Here is a 25,348-nt window from a genome sequence, read left to right as displayed (position 1 = left end):
GAAAACATTTTCCAAATTTGAGTTCAACATATATCCATAAACAAGTAAACTACAACAGTATTAATTTTCTCCATAAGAATAACATGGGAATTTTAAATTTCCATTTTTTTTTTAATTTTCTCCGTGACCGTTAGGCATCCAACAATGCTTCAATATACTAAATTATTTCTTTTTTTAAGCTCTACAAAATGGTTGGGAAAGAAATTCTAAAATTTTATGTTTTTAGGGTCAAAAATGGGAAAAGCCCATTTTTACCCCATAAAACCCCTCATAAACCCCTGTTCCCATTATGCTGGATCGCGAACTCGTTCGAATAAATGTAGGTTTACATGTTTGTACCAAGTTTCATCAAAATTGGATCATTTTTGCTCGAATTATTGCGCTAACGGACACATATATATATGAATTTGAACGTATGGTGTTTTTGGCCTCTAGGGACCTCAAAACGAAAAAAAAAAATCGGCCCCGCGTCCAGGTCTTACCATGAGTACTACGGTAATAGCTTATTCCCTATATGGGAAATTCGCTAAAACCAGAACATCAATCAAACGTTAAAATCTAAATACTAAAATCATAAAATCCCCCAATCCAACAGCAATAAGTGGCTGTTCATGAAACTATAAATAACAACTAACTACTGTACCATTATTTAGCTTGGTTATTGAAATTTACCTAGGCATTTTACATTATATAGTTCTACTTCCAATTGAAAAAATAAAATCTTTCACATAAAATATATATAGATTGACGAGTCATTTTATTAAAAATAAATTATAAACAGCTTATCAACATTAATTATCTCATTAGTCATTAGTATGTAAAGGGGGTTAAAGAGGTCTTTGTTAACGTAGATAACAGTGAATTTTAAGTTATAAGTTAATTTAAACTAGTGTACCTATTGCTCGAATTAGAGCAATTGCCATTGCGAAGTATTGCAGTCGTTATTTTAAAACGAATAACAATCATAATTTCCGATTACAGTCCAACCTCAGTATAACGAATCTGAAGGGACCGAACTGAATATTCGTTATATCAAGAGTTTCGTTAAAACGAGGTTCTTTATATAGAGGTTATGTTTGCAGGAATTTTGCTAAGTCGAGGTTCAGAACCAGCGTCGGTCAATATAGGTCGGGATTAGACGTCATTAAAACACAATTAAAGTAGCATAGGCTACAATACTTTACAGTACAGTGTTTACATTGTACAGTAGAACCTAAATTATCCGGCATAATAAAGGGGAGGGATCTTGAATATTGCGCAATCATGACAATGGCATTGACCTTGGTACAGGTTAAAAGACTGTAAGTTTAAAATCACAGCTTGTTCTAACCCTCCTAAAACCTAGCCAAACACTGTATTGCGTAGTCATAAACCATGTAAAGAACAAAACAAAACAGTAGTAGAAAGTTTTGTAAGCTACTGCTCGTGATAGGCCGGTAGGCTACTTACAGTACAGTACTGATTAATCACAACAAAGGAATGTCAATAATAATCATTAACTATAGCATTGGTGTTGCTAGAGTTGAAACAAATCGTATTGAAAACAATACAGTAAATTATTAGATAAGACATTATAAAAGTGTATAATCATAGCCAACTTAAAAATAATAATACCCCCGCCGCAGCAAACCTGCAGACTAAGTGAATTTCCATTTGACTGATTGGATTTACACTGATATGTCTACTTAAAAATATAACATTTATTCTTGATTTAAATAGAATTAGTTTAACAAGTACTTAGGTTTGCTGCATCAGGGAGGGTAAAACTGTTTTTTTTTTTTTTAAATGTAAATAGTTTCGTAAGAAATAAAAACATTTTCCAAATTTGATCAAAATATGTTCACAAACAAGCAAACTACAACAGTTTACTTATTCTCCATAAGAATATCATGGGAATTTTAAATTTAAATTTTTTTGGAATTTTCTCCGTAACCATTAGGCGCATAATAACGCTTCAATATACTAAGTTATTTGTTTTTTTAAGCTCTACAAAATGGTTTGGAAAGAAATTGCTAAATTTTATGTTTTTTGGGTCAAAAATGGGAAATACCTATTTTTACCCCATAAAACCCCCTGTAAACCCCCGTTCCCATGGTCCGATCATGCTGGATTGCGAACTCGTTCGAATAAACGTACGTTTACACGTTTGTACCAAATTTCATCAAAATCGGATCATTTTTGCTCGAGTTATCGTGCTGACGGACACATATATATATATATATACTAGCTGACCCGGCGAACTTCGTATCGCCTAAGTTATAGGTCTCCCCTAAGACAGACCGATGGAAAGAAAGTACCGTTACGTTTAATTTTCAAGATGATCTCGTTCGCATCGCTCAATCACGTCCTGGTTGAAGTTCGTTCGCTACGCTCACTCACCTTTGGGTTGGAGCTCGTTCGCTACGCTCACTCACCTTTGGGTTGGAGCTCGTTCGCTGCGCTCACTTGCCTTCAGGTTAGCTCGTTCGCTACGCTAACTCGCCTCCAGGTTGAAGTTCGTTCGCTACGCTCACTCACCTTTTGGTTGCAAATTAGCTGTTGTCATAAATGTAAAAGAAATAATAGTGCTGCACCCTGTTGGTAATCCTTGTAACTTTAATGCTATTGAACATCATAGAACAGAACCAACTTGTTTAATTGAAACAGCTGTTAAGATTCATTAATTCAATTTCTCATAAGGTTAACATGGGAAACTCCAGAGCCACTGGGGCGGAGCCCTTTTAAGAATTTCGAAACGGGAAATAGTTTACGTCCGATTCGCATACCTACAGAATTTACACACCAAATTTCATAACGATCGGTGAAGTCGTTCCGGAGGAGTTTGCAGACAAACACTGTGACACGAGAATTTTATATATTAGATATATAAATATATAAATATATATATATATATATATATGAATTTGAACGGATGGTGTTTTTGGCCTCTAGGGACCTCAAAACGAAAAAAAAAATCGGTCCCGCGTCCAAGTCTTACTATGAGTACTACGGTAATAGCTTATTCCCTATATGGGAAATTCGCTAAAAACACTGGAAAAAATAATATTAAAATAACGATGTTGCTATTCTTTCTCTTTGGTTTTGTTTTTATATTCTTTCTTAGGTTTCTCTTCATCCAAAAACTGTACAATTCACCATAGTTACTTATCGCCCAATCACAGCTTACTAAACATTACGTCGTCATCAGTCCTCAGTGAATGAAATCAGTTCTCAGTTGCAACATAGCGCGCGCAGCGAAAGCAGACAGAGATGTGTAAAACCACGCAAAACGGAGCAGACAAATATTAGCGCAAGCGATGACGTCACCTTTCCATTTTATTTGATAAAGAAACAGATTTTTCAAAAACAATAAAGGGGTGGGGGATTTTTTATATCGAGGGAAAGACGTAGACAATTCGTTATGCAGAGGTTAAATTCGCAATGTAGAGGTTCTGACAATGATAAATTCGCTATATTGAGGTGTGTTATTTTAGCCGAAATCACGAAAAATTTGTTAAATCAAGGTCGTTTTTATGGTTTGTTCGTTATGTAGAGGTAAAATATACATTGTGACTTATGGAGAGTTCTAGGGGATTTAAAAAAATTTGTTATATCAGGGAATTCGTTGTATCGAGGTTCGTTATATCAAGGTTAGACTGTACTTTAAAAGAGTCGACTCAAAGAATATGGAAACACTCACGATGTATGCCTACTAACACTTTCATTTCTTGTAAAACCTTATAATTTTTCAAAAACTGATCTTGTTTTTTAGTGTTTTCTACAAAAGTTGGCACTTATAGCCAGGGCCGGACATAGGGCTTTTTTCGTTTGTGTGTTAAATGTATGACACCGATGGATTTTAACTTTGACTTCCGAAATCAGCTCAGCAAGAAATGCAGCATAAAGTTAATTAAGTTTTCATTTTAAACTGTCCAGGCTTTCTCACTTTTTTCCATTGTAATATATACGCCAACCCAAATTGAAATAGTTAAATATTTCATTTCAACCAAGTCGGTAAATTTGTATTCATTGGTTAATGTTTGTAGTGCATGTTTCCTTAAATTGCAACTAAAATATTAACAGCAATTAAATTATCCAGCTCCAGCTGAGCATAATGTAAACAAATATGTTTTTCATAAGGATAACATGGTAACTTTAAAAGCCACTGGGGCAGAGCCCTAAGGAACTTTTTCAAAAATGTAAGGTCAGTTTGCAAATCTACACAAAACTTTGGTATATAGTATGTGGGGTAAAATCTTAAAACAAAAAAGCCTTATTGCCCTCAAAGTTTCATGTAGCATATTAATAATATAGATTTAATATAAAAAGTATGTGTACGATCTGGTTTAACATATAAAAACTACTATACAGACCGACTGAGTTGTAATTTTTCACCAAATTATATACAAAGGATCCTTGATAACAAGATCCTCCATAACAAATCTCCCTTGACAAAACATATTACTTTCGAATATATTATTTAAACTGTCCATTTATATTGTTATCAATTGACACTGGTCTAATTAATAATGTCACTTCACATCAAATGCAATTATCATCTCTCACACACTATCATTGTAATCTCATAATCATATCATTTCTTTACACATCCATATAATGTTTTCTTCTGTATCTTGTTGCATGTATGTCTTTTCTCATGTATTATTTTGTAAAATGGTGGTTGCAATTGAAATAAATGAATAAATTAGATTGGGATAAATAGGATAGTTTTGTAAATTTTGCAATAATTAGTTGAAAAATAAAAATCTCTAGGGTCCTTGATTTCTAACTTGATTACAGGTCTTATATTATGATGATCCTTATGAGACACTTCTTATCAAGGTTCTACTGTAATAAACTAAGCCAACATAAGGACCTATTCACATCCCTTGAGGTCTGTTCACACCAGCGCCGCCAGATGTCTTACTACGTCTTCGGTGAATTAATATGTCACCCTCGCACTGCTCACACTGCAGCTATGCCATACAGTTAACCCATTGCTAGAGTTTTTTGTCAGGGATGCCCTGTCCATGTGTGAGCCCCCCCCCCCCCCTGATTGATTTCATACTTTTCGCATCAATCAGACATTACTCTATTAACAATTTGTCAATCTATTGTCTCAATTTTTACATCAGACTTCAAGATCCTTTTCTACCAGGTTCATATGCCAAATAAAAATTTTAAATCAGCATACGCAAATCACTTAATTTCCTGCAACCATAATTACACTAATATTGACAATCATTTAGAGATAGTACTACAATTCTGCAATAAAAGACGATACATGGATACTGTTGAGGAGTATGAAATCTACAAGGCGTCAAAAGAACAACCACAGAATATATTAAACAAAAAATTATCACTGAATCAAACATCATCTACAACACCACCATTCACATATATACAATAAACACATTTTATTGTCTATTTAGTATTTTCAGGGCATAGCTTACAGGGATTCAGAATAATAATATGCATTAAAAATGAGTTTCTTTTTATAAACCCTTAAAATATCATATAGGCTATCAATAAATTTTTCTTACAATTTTGATCACACTCCAGTTAGCTACAGATTTGTTTGCATACTGTTGGAGCATGTGCCATCTGGCACAAAAACTAATTCACAGTCTACTGTACAAGTTTTTCAGTTTATAATAATCAATACTGGTAGAGTATTATAAACTTTATTTTTGCTATTCACTTAAAATTCACTTACAGGATTCTCTTTGACCTAGACATTGGTTGAAAAATACCTACAAAAATTTAATAATTTTGTAGGTAATTAAATTCTCTACAAATTTGATTGTGATACTTGTTTTCCTAGAATAGGCCATTGCTGAATTACAGCGATATATAGTTAAAATTTTGGCAAATTTCAGAAAAATTTGTTTTTTTTCCTTTTTATTAAGTGAATATTTTCTTAGCCACAAGTCGTAGAAACAAAATATTAACCGTAGGCTAATTATAGTAAATTTAATTGTCTACAACATCGAATACCTATATCTTCTTTTCCACTAAAACTGAGATATAGGTAGGCAAAAATCTCAGTTTTAATCTCTTACTCCGATTTTTCCAATATGGCGGTGGGCACGGAGGGGTAAAATTGTGAATTTTGCATTTTAAACACCTGCTTACCATCCTAGACAACATATAAAAAAATTAGAACTACCGGACCGTTTGTAAGTTAACCCCCCCATTTTTGTCTCTATTTACTTGACTAGTAGTATCATCTCCAAGGCTACTAACATAGCGTGAATTTTTTAATCATGTTATCTTCGCAGATATGTTCGGTGTTTGCAATAATATAGGGATAGTTGAAGCTCGGCTTGGAATTCCATTTTCTGAATTTTGGTGCTTCATCACTCATGATTTAGGATTTTAAACCCCTAGTGTGGGTCACATTTCCTTAAAAACGGTTGTAATTTCTTGCTCAACATTCAACTAGTAGATAATAAAACATGTCGCCAAAGTAAATCATGCAGACTAACCTTCCAGCAACACTGGCGGGTTGGATTTCTTGCACAAATATTCCAAGCTCTCCCTCAAATTCACTCTTCAAACCGACCACGCTGAAGCCCAGACTTCCTCCTTCAGGTTTCATCAGCTGAAACAAAAAGAAAAATTTAATTTCCAGTACCTTACTTTATGTGCTCATCTCTTTTAACATTGTTTTGCAACAGTTACTAAATTGTTCAATAACAATAACAATGTATACATATGCATAACCTATACTATAATACAAGCTAAGTCAAGTAGGCCTAATAAGAGTTCTCGGTAACGTTATCGTCGTCATCCGCGATCACGGCAAAATTATGAACATTTCCCGCGGCCGTATGGACATCATAATTGTCTCCCGCAGTCACAGTAATGTCACCGTTGTGGTCAGCGATCGTGGCAAAATCATAAACATCTTTCGGGGCTGTATAGACATCATCATTGAATGCCGTGGTCACGGAAATGTCTTTGTTGTCGTCCCCAATTGTGGAAAAAACCTTAAACATGTTTTGTGGCCGTGTAGACATCATCATCGTACATGGACACATGATTGTCCCGTATCATGAAAATTCCCGACTTTGATATCAAAATAAAGACTAAATTTCCGACTTTTCAAGACCATTTTTAAATTCAATACTAATTCCCGACTTTCCTGTTTTTTCCGACTACTAGACACCCTGTACACTAATAGTGGACTGCAGCGAACGCTTTAACACAAATTTTCCCTAAAAGCAGACACATGGTGTAGTCAGCAAATGATTAGTAATAAACTAATCACATAAACGAATCAGGCAGGTACTTTTAAACTGCTTTAAAATGAACCTATAGATTCAAAACTGTTGTCAATTTAAAAAAGAAACCTAAATCAACAATTGTATTACACAACAGCTGTATTACAACCTTTAATTTAAAGTTAGGCATAATTATTCACCTTTATCGTCTGCACTTCTCTTCCATGTGACGACTGCTCAATGGCCTTCTGGAACTCAAGGGCGTATGACGGAGTTGTGATCGGTGGCAGACTAGTGTCCTCAGGAGCCGGACTCACAATCTGGGGACATTAACAGTCTTATAAAAATCGCTAATATAGAGTATAAACCAAGACTCAATTCGAGGGAGGGCAGGCATACCAGACATCTCTCCATAGAAAACACATTTTTTCAGTTTTAAACCATTTGTACGATGAATTTTTCAACAAATACAGTACTGATATTTTGTGCTAAAAACTATTATCTTGGAGATTGAACAAAAGGGTTGATCCAAAGCTTCTACTATAGATTTAAGTTCAAATTCTATCGGTGGGGCACACGGGAGGGACTAAGGCTAACATATCTTGTAGTGTCAGCGTTCGCCGCTAGAACTGCTAAGTTGAAAAAATTTAATTTTTTTTTTTTTAATTTTAGTTATAAAATTAACTTTTTAACTATGAAATATTGTTTTAAAATTATTAAATTAATTTTTAATTTTTAAAATTAAACTGTCATAACATAACCTAACCAACCAGACTTGCTTATGATAACAAAAACTATATAAGATACAAATCTAATTAATGATTACAGTACTTTTAATTTTTAATTAATTATAAAATTAATTTTAAAATTTAGTATTATAAAATTTAACTGTTATAACCTAACCTAACCAGCCAAACTTGCTGATATGAAAAATTTGATGACAAAAAGTTGTGTTGCCAGCGGGATTCGAACCCGGGACCTCTTGAACATCAATCCGAAACGCTACCAACTATGCCACGAACGCCGCTGAAATCACATCGTTTCGTTACGGTAATCGTGTTGCCTCAAGAGAAGACATTAGCCACTAGAGAAATGACGTCACTACACCTTAGCCTTAGTCCCTCCCGTGTGCCCATTCCCAAATCCTATAAATCAAGTGTTGTGTAAAATACTATATTGTCTGTAGTAGGAAAGCATGACTATAGGAAGATTCGACTCACATTTAAATTTCAACCAGATAAACTATTGAATCTCCTTAAAATCATTTTATGGACATTATCATACTACTTTATGTACGAAAGAGAAAAACCCCTTTTAATGTCTGTGAATAATTGAATTTTGGTGATGATTGTACATTAACTTTTACTTGATATTCAAAAGAAATCTCTGAGAGCTCCAGAGTGACACTTCACTAATTTAACTGTGTTTTTTTTCACTATATTTACCCTTAGTAGACACGGCAGCAGTAAAAATGCGTAAAAGTAAAAATAAAAATGACACGGAGCAATAAATGAGAAGCAACAAAATGCTTGACAGAATATTTCACTCAAAAAGAATTAACTAATTTCATCAAACTTCCACTTGAGCTATTTGCCAGTTATTTTAGATGAACCTCTCTCACCACAGTTGGAGTTTATAATACGGTATTTTACAAGGCCTTGAGGACAATTCAATAACTTTTCTGCATCTTACGTAAACTCCTGTAAACTTACCTGAGGTGAAGGTGAGTCGCCTGAAGAGCTCTGAGACAGCTTGGCCACCGGAACTCTCTGATCATCAAACTCAGTGCGGGGAGTAGTGGCGGGGACATAATCTGCCTCATACAGTGGTGGAGGTACACTCAATATCAGGTCTCCGCCCAGCCCGATGTCAAAGTCTACGGGAAGAATGGACGGGTGCTGCTGCAGCTGGCCATTCAACTCACTCAGCGAATCCTACCGATATGGTCCAATTTAGTATGTTAACTTGTTACAATATTCTCTTCTAAAACAGGATTTGTATACAGTAGAACCTCAATTATCCGGTGTAATGTGGGTGAAGGGAGACAACAGATAACTGAAAACCTCGGTTAATGCAACATGACACAAACATTTTATAACAAACCCATAAAAACTGCCTAGTACAGTATAAAATGGTCATAATGTGATAACCTACGTTTTACATAATCAAAACACAGTAATTAGTATGGCGCAATCATAAAATGTGGAGTCATTTACCTTGCTTCAGTTATAAAAACTGTAATGTTTATAATCACAGCTTAACTCAAGCATTTACTTTAAAAAAGGCCAAACACTGTACAGCAATAAATCACGTAAAGAACAGAACAATGGAAAGTCTAGTAAGCATTATGTTGTCAATGAATACAAAACCTATAAGAAGCTAAATGACCTTTGTTAAAGATTCAGTCTCGGAATATTTGAATTTTGGATAGTTCCTGCGGCGGCTGTTAGGTAGACTATCGCGAGCTTGCGGCCAAGTCAGCTGACTGAGTGAGAAAGAGTGAGACAAAGAATCGGCTTAAAGATAAAGAGAAAGAAGAGTGCGGCTGCAATTTCATTTAGGCAAAATTTCGGTCTGACTATTTTCAATGAGCACTTCACTCCTTTCGCTCTTAATTGATGTTGTCTACTGTTGTGACATAGCGCATAGCAGACAGATGTGTAAGGAGCAGACGACAGTCAGTGCAAGCGCAAGTTTTAACAGTTAAAAATTGCTTACTTGTAAGGTAACAATACTGCGTAGGATTGGATTTTCCAATGATGATATGAGGAAGTTGAGGTCATCGGCAGTCTGAGCTTGTAGCTTCACGTCGTCACTTTGGTTGATTGTGAGTTGTATGTGCTCCAACAGCTGAAGAGCACTTGATATGTCTGCGGAAATATCAAATAGTCAAGTTAATTAATATTAAACTAGTGGCTTGTAGGGACATAAGTCCCTAAAAAGCTCAAATGCAAAACAAGTTATTGTAATATTTAAACAAACTCTGAATCAAATTATCTATGTGTAAGGATTGATATCCCCGTACAACATATCTTTTGTGTAAAAAACAGTTTGTTGTTTGTCTTTGTTTGCTTTTGTTAATGTAATTTTTAATAAATAATTTGAATTACTTCAGAAATTAACTCTGATAAAGGCAGCAAACATGTTTGTGAATAAATATTGGCTTACTAAGGTAGTTTGGGTCTTTTGGTTAATGATGATAAAAAGGCTTCCCTGAAATACAGATTGGAAATTGCCGTCAAATATGAAAAGGCAAACAAAAGGTGTTGAGATAACACTAGTTCTTGGTCAACACCGCTAAATTAGCACCCTGACCCAGTCATCCGCTATCATCTTACCAAATTTCAGCCCAATCCGACCAGTATTTATATGTGTGATTGAACTTCAAACAAACAAACAAACAAACTTACAAATTGATAAGATTAGTAAGACAAGAAAAAAGAATTGGGTCACCTGTTAACACGACCCGATTTAGGGACCCTAAATCGGGCCCGATTAATGTCGGCCCTGAAATCGGATTGTGTAAACGCGTGCTACTGGTCACGATTTGGCTGGCGATCGGGTAGGGAGGTTGGGAAGGATTTCCATCGGATTTAGGGTGGAAGGGTGGGGATAGCTCCAGGCAATTCTCTCAGTCCAACCTTGATATGAGAGTCTGACTTGTTTCTTTAAGTTTTATTCGTGGTTTTGAGATGACGGAATCTACTCCACAGAAGGAAAAAGACGTTTTGAAGGAAATTATCAAAGTGTACAAAACTTACAAATTGTTGTGGGACACTTCTCAAGTTTGGTATTTACACTTGAAAAAACTTCCAAAAACAACTTTTTAAATCTAATTAACTTATTACGTGAGTCTCCAAGGAAGGAAAGCAACACACTGAGCTCAGATCGGACGCAGAGAACAGGTCGTGTAAACACAACGCTCTGTCGACCAGGTGACAGGGCGGTCGGGACCAGGAACGGGAAAGGGCAGTCGGGAACGGGTCGTGTAAACGGGGCTTAAGGTTTACCAACAGGGTCCAGCACTATTATTTTTTTTGCATTTATGACAACAGCTAATTTGTACCAAGCAGCAAAAAAAAAAAAAGCTGAGACAGACAATAAGAACTTTACATTTTTTTATACCTTTAGGCGCAGTTGTAAAACATTGTGGCTACGGTAGATGTGTTCTATCTATACTATAACATAGGCTACCGGTTCTGAAATTTAAAGAACCAAATTTCCTTAAACTGTGTTATCTCCTATTATAATCACAAAGCAAGAGTATAACTGCAATAAGCAAACGTAAGAAAGACTCTACGCTAGTAAAATTTATGCTCCTTTTGAAAATGTTTGAAAAAAATTTTAAAATAAAGGCATCCCATTGACCAAACTTAACGCTAGATGTTTCTGATCAACATAAAAAAAAAACTACTATTAATCTATTGTAAGATTATGTGGTGGTATTCCTCCTAAAGATGATATTGCCTTTATATATTCCATAAAAAAAGGCCCAATCATTGCTGTCTCCTTCCTATTTTGCGACTGGTTAGGGTTCCATTACCCAGTAATCGAAACCAATCACAAAATTACTTTTCATCAGCATCTTCAAAATGAATATTTTTGGTTATTTTTTAATAAACGGAAACTATCTCTAGGTTTTACTATTGCGGATGCTCCCTTTACCACCGTGATGCTAGGATATATTATTTGAACCTTTTTTGCTCGGAGCAACAGGCAGTACCTGGTTTAAATCTCCTCCAAACAATATTGTTTTTCTGCCAATTGGAACTTGTCATGGTAGGCCTACTTCCTTAATGAACAAATATATTGGCTGTACAAACCTAACTTACTTCATCTTTATTCCCACATTGTTTTCTAAGAATGGCCGTTGAGGTTGTTCGACTTCATACAAAATATTGATTTTAAAAACTATAATAAATCTTAAATTAAAAAATGATAGTAAAGATACAAAAAAGTGTGGAATAAATCTTTAACATAGGTAACCTATGTTTTGAAATCAAAACAAAGCAAAAGTTTTCTATTTATTCTTTAATCGTTTATTATTTAGTAAATGGGGTTATTTCAGGTTTTAGACATTCCTTCAACTCAACAATAACCTTCAAATTAGAAGAAAAAACATCATTATTTTTTCAGACATTCTAAGTTTAATTTCTTTTGATTTGAGCAAAGATTACATATGCTACGCAAAATAGATATTGCACCTTACGGCAATTTTGTGCCAAGTCGTTTTTGGATGGGGCCACCTTCTCGTAGTTGGGTGGTCCCTCAACAGAGGCGCTGTGTCAAGTCTCGATCTGCATTACCATTCAAGTTCGGGTGAGTTCGGTAATGTTCGCGTGCTCGGGATTAACTTGCCTGTACGCAACGCGTCGTCACCGTATCTCTAGTTTGAAAGCGCACAGGCTGTCATTAATGTACCATATAACTTTATCTTTTTACAAAAATGGCAGTTATTTAATTTTAAATTAAAGTGACCACGTAACAAAGAGCTAAAGGATACTAAAGGTGTACTGATATAAACATGAATTAATAAAAATCTTCAAAAATTTCAGTCACAGTGATAGAATAAGCTTACAATGTTATACTAGTTTTTCTGCATCAAATTTTAACGTACACCCCTAAACCTTAAATTGTTTAGAGAACCCTAAACAATTTAGATATTTATAAATCTTTCAAGTTTTAATAATTAGTGACTATTTGTGAGTTCGTCGACTTTTCTGTTTTCGGAATTTTTATCCACAAAGTTTGCTTCCGGATTTCTAGACTCACGCAATATCTTGCTACTAACTCACGATGAGGAATGTATGGTTAAAGTCAACTACTACCTAACTATTCACTGGCTACTCGACGACCTTTTTAAAAATAGCAATATACACATAGTTTGTAGGAAGAACATTTATCTACACAGATCGGCATTTGTTTTCTAACTACGTATTATCTCGTCACATTATGGGTGTTTTGTAAGTGCCGTTTGCAACTGAGCTTTGAAGAAAACGTTGAGCATAAGATATAAAATATAGATTTTAGATTTGGATTGTTTTATATAACAAATCTTTCAACTAACGAACGATATAAAATAAATTAAAGAACACATAGTTTTAACAACAGCGGAACCTTAGTTGTACATAAATAATTAAAGAGGTTATCTTTACCACGTAAAAACGATATTTAGGTTGGAAATTGGAGGTCAGTCACACTCTCGCAATCACACGAAAGTGAACTAACCCGAGGGACCCGACATCCCAATGTACTGGTATGGCCTGTTTTAAACATTATATTAAACAATAGGTCGAATACTTTGTACCGGAAGCCTGTAACTACATTTTACAACAGACATTTCGTTCGCCTTCCCAGTATAGCTATTCATGATAAGTTCCTGAATCAAAATTAAGCCATTGTATTGGCGTAGCCAGGTTTTCAGGTTTACCACCCCTCTCCAAAATTGAACCCCATAAATATATAACCTAGGATATTTTATTTCCCTCTTAGTGGTGGTCTTCGTTGATAAACACTTAAACCACAACGTTCAACGTATGTCTATTTTCAATTGACAATAAATTACAAATTATTGCATAATAGTATGATGACGGTAGTTAATAATATATTTCGGAACTCTATCATAACTGTTTTTAGGCAGACTCTAAAGATAATGAGACATTGACAGTAGAAATACTGGTGAATTTATTGCTATGTGATGAAGGGGCTGCCGCGAGACAGTGGTGATCGTCTGTAGAGGCAGTACTGAGTGCACACTCCTGAGTGACAACTTGGTGTACATCCATAGTTTGTTAGTACATAACTAGTCATGTTGGTACAGCTTTCTTTTTACTTCTCATATTATTTATAAAGCAGTTAGGTTCAAAATGCAGTTCACACACTAAACGTGAATCTAAAGCAGTGTCGGGATTCGGGAAGGCCTTTCCGTTTTTTGATTGCCGTGTTTGCCATTTATCATACACTCGGCTTAATACTTGGTATTGTCCATGAAAATATCCCCATCATAATACAATTGTAATTCACTAAACATATTAATAACACTTCTTCACTCTTGCTAATCCATCTTCTAATAAACCTCCTGTTACTTCCATAAGCAAACAATCACAAATAAAGGTTAACCATAACAATAAACAAAAACAAAAAATACGTAAATAACAGCTGGTCATGTCGGCAATGAAGTCTTAGGTTGTGAAGACATTCGCTAGGCTTCGCATGGAAATTGATATCACAAAAATGGCTTGGCTGCAATATCTATTTTGCGTAGCATATTTAATCTTTGATTTGGGCAATCTCCTATGATTCTACTACTTATCATACGCTTAACTAATTTACTTAAAAATACACAAGTTAGCAAATTGTACATTAAAACAATTGATTTCAACTAGGTAAGACGTAACGAAAAATTCTTAATTATTTTGGGTAATGTTATCTCTGGTTTTATACAGTAAAGAGTTACATTGTAAAATTGACTGGCAAATGAGTGGTCCAGTGGTCCTAATCCAAATGTAATATATTGCTTACTGGCTTAGTGATGAATCACAATCAGCTGTAGGTCTATTGAAGTAAACAAAAATCAGCAGTAAATAGCTTCAAATGCTATTCTTAAGGAGAACATTTTACGTTACCGGTATATCTAAATTTCTGTTAAAATTTTGGGAATTCCACTATTTTTTCCGCCATCACGGGATAGAGACCTTTAATTTCAACCCCCTCCCGGTATTCTATGACATCCCAGTCGCCCGCAATTTTGAGGCAAAGAATCGCCTAACGTAATTAATATATAGAAGGTTGATTTACCTACTAAAATAAATAATAATTAGTTTATTTACGAATTAAAATATTAAATTACTTTATTTTAATCAAATACAAAAGTATTAGTTAATAATAGTAGCCTATGTAGTAGGCCTAGATAGGCCTAAGCACAGACAAAAAGAATTAAATATTTAGGCGTTGACCGTCAGCCGTGCTGTGGTTACCACAGGTTCTGGCACACACCGCTCTTAGCGCCATGTAGTTACAGCGTACACACTACGTAACTACACAGCGCTCCCAACGGTGTGCGCCAGAACCTATGGTAACCGCAGCACGGCTGACAAGTCTATATTTAATTCTTTTTATCTATAAGCCCAAACTGGCTTAACAGAAGTACCATAACTCCACTAAAACCAATTAAAGAGGCAAAAAGGCATATTAAACCTAAATCGGCCACGAATATGTTTTTTAAAGATAAACTTAGTTCGGCATACAAATGCCCACTATATATTCTAGCTTTACTGAATTTTGCTCACCTAGTGTTGAAGTACCGGTACTTTGCTGCAACATACGTCATAGCAAAGACTAGACCTATCTGTACAGCCCATATAAAGTTCACTAGTTATTTGCCCTTCGGTCCAAGACAAAAAGTCTTTTTATATAACCCCATAACATCACAGCTCTTAGTAACTTAACTGGACAATAATAAATTTTAATTGAGCGGAGCGAGCGAAGTGAGCGAAGCTCTTATACGTCGACTTTTATGCATTTCGTAATACGCAAACTCCTCCTAGACGGCTGAATCGATCGTTTTCAAATTTTGGATGGTCATAAAGACCATATCGGTGAGTGACAACATCTATATGGCGTTAAAAATAACTCTCAGGAATCCGCCCCACTGGGTCTCAAAGTTTCAAATCAAATCAAATCAAATCAAATCATCTTTATTCCATAGACACAAATTGTGAAAAGTACAATAGTGTATAGGCTGCGTCAACAATATAATACAACTTAAAACTAATCTAAGGTTGAGGCAAAATAATCTTCTATTTTATAAAAACAGTTTTTTAGAAGAATTCTCTTGATGGCTACTTTAAAAACATTTAATGGTAACTTTTTAACTTTAACTGGTAACTTGTTGTACAATTTGGTAGCGGTATATTTGAAGCTAGCTTGAGTGGTGGCATAAAGGCACTGATCTATTCTTAAATTATTACAATTCCTTGTGGCATACTTGTGCACATCCTTATTACAAAGTAAAATATCACAGTTGTTTTTAACATATAACAGACATTGAAAAATATAAATACAGGTTAAGGGCATCACAGACAATTTCTTAAATATAGGCTTACAATGACTACGTGGGGGAGCATTACTTAACAGTCTAATGGCTCTTTTTTGTAAAACAAACAAGATGTTGGCATGGCTACAATTAGCCCAGAGAATGGCACTATATACTAAATGACAATGAACATAACTAAAATACACAGTTAACAATACATCTGGAAAAACAATTGATTTTAAATTTCTTAAAATAAAAATTCCTTTGGAGAGTTTTGGAGCGATAAAATCAATATGGGAAAACCATTTTAGGTTGCTCTGTATCATCACACCTAAGAATTTGACTGGAGTTTGAGAATTCTTAGAGTTACCATTGGTCATTTCCAGATTTTGAGTTTTGTTTACGTTAAGAGACAGCTTATTGGCCTTACACCAGTCGGACATTGTTTTAACAGACTCAGAAATTACACTGTCCTGCATACACTTAGTAGACTTGATATTCAAACACACGTCGTCTGCATACATAAAACATGAAACATCATTACTTTGGACATTAAAAGGTAAGTCATTAACATAAATAATGAAGAGTAGGGGGCCTAAAATGGACCCTTGTGGCACTCCGTGGGGAATGTGTTTAAGCTCTGACAGTGAATCCTGGAAATAAACAGCCTGGAATCTGTTGCTCAGATATGACTCAATCAAAGACACGGCATTATCACAAAAACCAAATGACTTTAGTTTGCCTAGCAAAACACTGCGAGACACAGTGTTGAAGGCCCTTGAGAGATCAAAAAATTTTGAGCAAACACCTTGTTTTCTTTCCATGGCCTCTAGAGTGTCCTGAATGTAATTTAAGACCGCCTCCGTAGTGGATCGGTGCTTGCGGAAACCAAATTGCGCACACGAAAGCAAACCGTTTGAATCCAGAAAGTTAACTATTTGCCATGAAAGCACTCTCTCAATGACCTTCGACAGAGTGGGCACCAAGGCCACAGGCCTATAATTGCTAACATCCAATCTATTACCTTTTTTAAATATTGGAACTATCTTAGAAATTTTAAGTTTGTCTGGGAAAGTTTTTCCCGTAATACAGGAGTTAATGATGTGTGCAATGACTTCACATAAATAATCACTACCAAACTTTAGAATCTGAGAACTTAAACCAAAAATATCAAGACTGCTGCTGCTGCTTAAAGACAAAATAGCTTTATGTACACATTCTACTGATACCTCACAAAATTCAAATTTAACATTACACAAAGAAACACTAGACATATACTCATCGGCACTGGTTAAACTAACAGGAATGTTATCAACAATATCATTAATACTACTTACAAAAAAAGAGTTAAAATTTTCTGAGTTTAAAGGTGAATCAACATCTGGTAATATAACAACTGGGCGCTCATTTGTTGAGATATTTTTTCTAATAATATTCCACATTACCCTGGGCTTGTTGCAGGCATTAGAAATACATGAGTTATTGAACAATAACTTAGCTTCCTTTACTTTCTTATTATAGATCTTAGTTAATAACTTGTACCTAACCTTAAAAGCTTCACAACCAGTATCTTTACTTAGATAAAAATAATTCAAACATTCTTCTTTTAACTTCCTAAGTTCACCAGTATACCAATTACCAATGTGTTTGCGTGGTTTAGCAGATCTAGGCCTAACGTAAGGAAAACAACAATTTACAAAAATAATGACTAGATTAAGAAATAACAATATCTTAGTATTTACATCATCTGCGCTGTAGATTTCATTCCAGTTTGTATCCTTGATATGATTACAAAAAACACCAGCGTTAATGTCTGACACCCTGCGCCTGGACTGTGACGCACCCATGGACCTCGGAGGATGTGACTGTGTGGAAGCAGGAGCCAAGTCCAAACACATAGACGAACTTACGATGTAGTGATCAGACGCCGTAGTCGGAATAACTGTAGCCTTCCACCTCGAGGGATGCAAATTGGTTACATAATTGTCAATGCACGAACCATCAAGCATATTTAAAAGGCTGGGTCGAGTTACTTCGTCTCTTAGCATAATGTTGAGCCCAAAACTTGTAATTAAGTTACAAAAATCTTGACAGACGTGAGACACGTTATCTTTAACATCGATGTTGAAGTCACCAGCTATAAGAACATCACATTCCAAGGATGCTGTTACAGTTAAAAGTTCTTCGAATTTGAGCAAGAATAACTCAGTATTGTCTTTGTCTGGAATTCGATAAATGCACACCAATAAAATCTTCGGATTGTCTAGGAAGAGAGCACTAATTTCAAAAACATTTACCAAGGCTAAACTGGTAATAATAGGCGCAGGAGACCAATTAATAGCATTGTTGTCCCTAATAAATATTGCTGAACCTCCTCTTTCTAACCGAGGCCTACTAAAGCTTGAACATAGTGTAAAGTTTTCTAGATGTAATGATTTTATGTCAGAATCCAAAAGCCAATGTTCAGTAATAAAAACAACATCACTGTTTTCGTCATTAGTAAATATTTCAACGAAGTTGACCTTGTCACAAAGATTACGGCAGTTCCATAGCAAGGTATTGAAGTTAAAATTGTTTAGGCCTAGGCCTACGTCAATTATATGTGCACAAGGGTTGGCTACGTCAGTGCTTACCTGGTTTTCAAAGTCAGTCACATTGGAGGTACAACTCGTTTGTCCTGTAAGTTTAAAGATTTCTTGACAACAAACCTGTTCACAAACACTCCCTTCGGACAGAAGTCAGGTTTATACACTACTTCGTCAATCCTGGAAGGAATGGTGACTTTAAATGAACAGTATTCCTCCGGGTACTTAGAATTTAGTGATTCTACTTTAAACGATTCATTGCTAAATTTTTCTAATAGGAAAGATTCCAAATCCTTAGAGTCAGTGTCCGGTGATAGCCTAGATACAAACAGGAACGACTTCTTTTCGGCAGTTTTAAGCCTATCGCCATCAGCTGCACTTAAACTTCCAGTAATAAATTTAGGTTTGTTATTGTTTTGATTTTGTCTGTAACTGACATTCCCAACGCCACGGCCTCCATTATTCTGACTCTTCTGTTGATGTTGTTGAAAGTCACGACGCATATTTCGCTTCCGATAGGAGACTGTCTGGAACGAATCGGATTCAGCTGCCATCTCACTCCTATTTGACTCCGCTGCTGCAGATTCAGACTTGGATGTAGCCGGTCGGCCTTCTGGGTTTCGAAGCAACGAGCTCGTCATAGTCGACTCTTTTACTCTATGACCACTAACAACAGATTTGTCACTAGCTGTCTGTTCAACGTTGTTGTTGTTGTTGTTGACATTTTCATTACTGTCAAGCATACTAGGGTTAGGTTTAAGAATATCCTTATCGATAAGATTACAATTTAAGGAAGTTAGATTTTGAATACTACCCTCACCTCTCTTTAAATTCTGTGATTTTAGTTTGCTAGCATACGTGTTATTAGTAGACTTGTCAAAAACGATATCACCAATGATTTCAGACTGGTGTTTCAGTCCGTTCTTCAGCTTGTCATTTTCACTGAGTAAAAACATAATTTGCTCACTCATCTTGTTTTGCGTGATAATTAAATTGCACACTTTATCCGAGAGAGATTGAAATGAGTCATCAGAATATGGTACATCACATTCGACGTCATTTTTCACAGAACTTGCTGAGCAGGGAGCAGACGACGGTGGCGGCATCGTTGCGGATGACGACCGGCACGTTTCACACTTGAAAAAAGCCTTATCTCCTAACTCCTTAAAAATATTTAACTCTTCGTTTGATAGACCGGCACACGAAATGTGAAACCACGACAGACAATATCCAAAACACTTGATACATTTACTGTTCTTCGTAATATTTCTTTTGCAATCAGCCAAGCCACATCTAGTAGGCGCCATCTTGATGACGTCAATGTAATCCTAATGGAAACAGTATTTGACACATAAACAAAGACATATGATCAGCTGTTGACTTTTAAATGCAGTAGATAAATAAATAGCTGATAGCATTATTCCACAGATATCTAAATATATAAAAGGCAAAGCCCTCACTGACTGACTGACTCACTCACTCACTCATCACTATTTCTCTTACTTCCCATTTACCTAGGAGGCTGAAATTTGGTACACTGATTATTTATGCATTAAATAGGAAAACTAAGCTGTTTTTATTCTGATCGGACTCAAGGGCTCCGCCCCAGTGGCTCTGGAGTTTCCCATGTTAACCTTATGAGTTCTCATATTTAAATGGAATTAATGAATCTTAACAGCTGTTTCAATTAAACAAGTTGGTTCTGTTCTATGATGTTCAATATAGCATTAAAGTTACAAGGATTACCAACAGGGTGCAGCACTATTATTTCTTTTATATTTATGACAACAGCTAATGAAAAGGTGAGTGAGCGTAGCGAACGAACTTCAACCTGGAGGCGAGTTAGCGTAGCGAACGAGCTAACCTGAAGGCAAGTGAGCGCAGCGAACGAACTCCAACCTAAAGGTGAGTGAGCGTAGCGAACGAACTTCAACCAGGACCTGATTGAGCTATGCGAACGAGCTCACTTATGAAGTTAAACGGGGCAAAGCCCGCGGGTACAGCTAGTTAGAACATAAACGGTGGTTTGGATCATAAAATAATCAAATGACGACACTAACTTGAGGTCCGTGACGTAGGAAGTGGTGAAGGAAGTAGTAAAGGTGAGCAGTCTGGAGTGTGCAAACTGTTTATGACGATTAGATTTAGGTATCTGCATTCCAAAAATTATAAGGGAAGGGAGGAAAACGGGTCCGCGACGTAGGAAGTGTTAAAGGAAGTACTAAAGGTGAACAGTCTGGAGTGTGGAAACTGTTTATGGCGATTAGATTTAGGTATCTGCATTCCTAAAATTCTATGGGAAGGGAGGAAAACGGATCCGCGACGTAGAAAGTGGTGAATGAAGTACTAAAGTGAGCAGTCTGGAGTGTGCAAACTGTTTATGACGATTAGATTTAGGTATCTGCATTCCAAAAATTATAAGGGAAGGGGGGAAAACGGGTCCGCGACGTAGGAAGTGATGAAGGAAGTAGTGAAGGCAAGCTGTCCAGAGTGTGGGAACTGCTTATGACATTATATTAAGGTATTTGCAATCCTATGATGCTATGGGAAGGGAAGGAAACAGTTCCGTGGCGTAGGAAGTGGCGAAGGAAGTAGTAAAGGCGAGCAGTCCGGAGTGTTGGAACTGTTTATGACGATTAGATGAAGATATCTGCAATCATAAAATGCTATGGGAAGGGAGGGAAACAGTTTCGTGGCGAAGGAAGTAGTAAATGCGAGCAGTCCGGAGTGTTGGAACTGTTTATGACGATTATTAGATGAAGATATCTGCAATCATAAAAGCTACATGGGAAGGGAGGATAACGGGTCCGCGACGTAGGAAGTGATGAAGGAAGTAGTCAAGGCAAGCTGTCCGGAGTGTGAGAACTGTTTATGACAATTAGATTAAGGTTTCTGCAATCATAAAATGCTATGGGAAGGGAGGAAAACGGGTCCGCGACGTAGGAAGTGATGAAGGAAGTAGTAAAGGCGAGCAGTCCGGAGTGTTGGAACTGTTTATGACGATTAGATTAAGGATTAAGGTATCTGCAATCATAAAATGGTATAGGAAGGGAGGAAAACGGGTCCGCGACGTAGGCAGTGATGAAGGAAGTAGCCAAGGCAAGCTGTCCGGAGTGTGAGAACTGCTTATGACCATTATAGTAAATAAGATAATAAGGTAATAGGTAGTTGCAATCCTATGATGCTATGGTAAGGGAGGGAAACATGTCCGTCACGTAGGAAGTGGTGAAGAGAGTAGTAAAGGCGAGCAGTCCGGAGTATGGGAACTGTTTATGACGATTAGATTAAGATATCTGCAATCATAAAATGCTATGGGAAGGGAGGATTACGGGTCCGCGACGTAGGAAGTGATGAATGAATTAGTCAAGGCAAGCTGTCCGGAGTGTGGGAACTGTTTATGACCATTATATTAAGGTATTTGCAATCCTATGATGACTCTGGGAAGGGAGGGAAACATGTCTGTCACGTAGGAAGTGGTGAAGGAAGTAGTCAAGGCGGGCTGTCCAGAGTCTGGGAACTGCTTATGACGATAAGATTAAGGTATCTGCAATCATAAAATGCTATGGAAAGGGTTAGGAAAAGGTCCGTGGCGTAGGAAGTGGCGAAGGAAGTAGTAAAGGCGAGCAGTCCGGAGTGTGGGAACTGTTTATGACGATTAGATTAAGGTATCTGCAATCATAAAATGCTGTGGGAAGGGAGGAAAACAGGTCCACGATGTAGGAAGTGGTGAAGGAAGTAGTAAAGACGAGCAGTCCGGAGTGTGGGAGCTGTTTATGACGATTAGATGAAGATATCTGCAATCCTAAAATGCTATGGGAAAAGAGGATAACGGGTCCGCGACGTAGGAAGTGATGAAGGAAGTAGTAAAGGCACATTGTCCGGAGTATAGGAACTGTTTATGACTATTAGATTAAGGTATCTGCATTCATAAAATGCTATGGGAAGGAAGAGAAAAGGTCCGAGACGTATGAAGTGGTGAAGGAATTTGTAAGGTGAGCAATGTGGAGTGTGGGAAATGGAAACCGTTTGTAGCAGTTAAATTAATGTATCTGCAATGCTGAAATGCTATGAGAAGGGATGGAAGCATCCCCACGACATAGAAAATGGTAAAAGAAGTAGTAAAGGCTAGCAGTGCGGAGTGTGGGGAATGTTTGTTGCAATTAGATTAACGTATCTAAAATACTAAATTGCTATGGAAAGTGATGAAAACAGGTCCACGATGTAGAAAAAGGCTTAGAAAGTAGTAAAGTATGAGCATAGTGTGAATATCGTCTGTGGCAGTTAGATTGATGAATCTTTAATCCAAAAATGCTATGAGAAAGGAAGGAAACAAGTCTATGACGTAGGAAATGGTGAAGGAAGTAGTAAGGCTTGCAGCGCAGAGTGTGGGAACTGTCTTTGGCAATTACATTAATATATCTGCAATCCTAAAATGTTATGGGAAGAGAGGGAAATAGGTCCACGACGTAGGGGTGGTGAAGGAAGTAGTAAAGGTGAGCGTGTTGAGTGTGGGAATGGATTAATGTTCTGCAAAGCTAAAACGCTATGGGAAGAGACTGTAAACTGTAGGTTAAAATAATTTCGAAGCACGAATCGATACATATTTCGATACATTCAATCGTTTATAATAGAAATTTACAAACTGAGTTGCCAACAGCTGATTTTTACTCCATAGAGGATAAAAACTATTTTTACTCCATAGAGGATAAAAACTTTTTTACTTCCTAAAGACTAAAATTGCTACTTTAGACCCTCAACGCATGCATTAAAAACGACTGGTATTACTGCAGTATGACCAAAACAATATAATATAAACCCTTGATGACTCCGCTCAATTTTGTGGATGCTTCTGCGAACGCCACCTAGTTATCAATAAATAAGTTAAGTATAAAAACATTGTTTTTACCTGCACTCAAAGGCATCTTGATATAGAGATCTTAAGGTTCCCTTGATAAATGTAAGTTAGTCATACAGCCTGAAACAAGAAAGTTACAATATTAGCTTACTTAATATAACTAGGCCTATTTGGCCGACCAAGATGGAATATAATAATCTCAATCTATATAATGGCTGTCACCTCCCAGAAGGAACAACGCCGTCTATGCCTACCACACTAATGATACTAGTTGGTCAAACAAAAGCCCGATCATAAAAGTTATAAACTTGACTCTCAAGGTTGCAGTGGAAGTCAAATGTGGCTATGTATTTGTTACTCTTTTATACGTAACATATTCAGAAACCAAGGAATAACAAATATCACACAAGTATGTACATAGGCTGGAAATGAAGCCCGTAATTTGAAGCCCCCCCCCCTCCCCCAGTTGTCATTAGGCCTATAAGTTAGCCTGAGGCTATGGTGTTGAACTGAGTACCTAAGTTAGTATGTGACTCTTCCGAAGATTAGGGGTAATGGGTGATTCTCTGGGAAGTGGTCCTGCTTTGTTATTTTTAAGAATTGATTAAAACTGGTTCAAACATTGTTTTTTATATAAAACAATAATAAAATCTCCCTTAACCAGTCTTTAAAATTAAAATTAAAAATTATTTTTCATGAAATGAAGCTTCAAACTTGGGTAAGTTCTATTACAGTCAAATGGTACTTTTTTCCAGAATTTTAAATAAAAATGTTTATGGTTAGATGAGTCAATAAATTGAAACAACTTATATTAGTAAATAATTGAAAATATAATTTGTTAAACCTTTGTAAAAGAAAAAAGAAATATTAAATAGATTTTGAGATATTGTTAAATTTCCAATCCATGTTTGCTTGTCCCGTGCAACACACAAAAGGTGAGATTTTTGTTTTAAATCCCAAACTAATTTATATTATTTATTACAACTTCAAAGCAATAAAGATGAAATATAAAATGAAGGCAACAATGTAATTACATAACTATTTTTTATGTACTTTATTTTTTGTTTTATAATACATTTAAAAAGTGTCCCGTGCAACACGTGTTGCACGGGAAAATTAAACTGAAGTGGTGGTTATGAATAGATACCACTTATTTTCTTTTTAATTAAATTTTTAATAGAGACAATAGTTGCATATTTATTAACACAGGACTATAAGATTTCTTATCAAAATTAAATTGCAGAATTGTAAAACTTTTTTGAGAAAAATTCCTTGTTGTAAGACAACTTAGAAAAAATGTCTAGAAAAAATTGTGCTTTCTCAAAAATGTCTATGGGTTGTGGAAATTCATAAACTATGCGCTCTCCCTTGAATTTTAATTGTGGGGTGTCAAAAAGCTTTAATATCTGTTCAAATCCAATATAAGACTTGTTAATCTCATCTGGAATAAATTTCTTCCTCGTACTGTCCATACACTTTTAAAGACACATCACTCTCACTTCTCCATCTTCTTCAACTTCACTTTCAGCTACACACAAGTATCTGTAACTGTTATCTTTCTGTGTGCCTTTAAATTCTGCTAATAAAAATGTTCCATTCTTTAAATTGTCAACTTCAACATTAGTTTTCACTTGATTTCCTTGAGTTTCCGGCAATTCATAATTTAAGT

General features: G+C 36.0%; 1 protein-coding gene across 1 annotated transcript in view; it reads right to left on the bottom strand.

Moving 5' to 3' along the window:
• LOC128996279 (patj homolog) overlaps positions 1-25,348 on the bottom strand; it is a 105,236-nt gene that overhangs the window by 74,934 nt on the left and 4,954 nt on the right. The window contains exons 2-6 of the mRNA XM_054421491.1: positions 23,731-23,799; positions 9,924-10,075; positions 8,918-9,139; positions 7,406-7,525; positions 6,468-6,583 (exon numbers count right to left, since the gene is read on the bottom strand). Of these exons, the coding sequence (XP_054277466.1) occupies positions 6,468-6,583; positions 7,406-7,525; positions 8,918-9,139; positions 9,924-10,075; positions 23,731-23,746 (626 nt within the window). The 5' untranslated portion in view covers positions 23,747-23,799. The remainder of the gene's footprint in view (positions 1-6,467; positions 6,584-7,405; positions 7,526-8,917; positions 9,140-9,923; positions 10,076-23,730; positions 23,800-25,348) is intronic.

This window comes from Macrosteles quadrilineatus, unplaced genomic scaffold (assembly GCF_028750875.1).
Source record: "Macrosteles quadrilineatus isolate MER2022 unplaced genomic scaffold, UCM_ALF_1.0 Scaffold_6__1_contigs__length_79288215, whole genome shotgun sequence".
NCBI classification, from domain to species: domain Eukaryota; kingdom Metazoa; phylum Arthropoda; class Insecta; order Hemiptera; family Cicadellidae; genus Macrosteles; species Macrosteles quadrilineatus.
The sequence above is the reverse complement of the archived record's forward strand: the minus strand, read 5'-3'. Positions and strand labels throughout refer to the sequence as shown.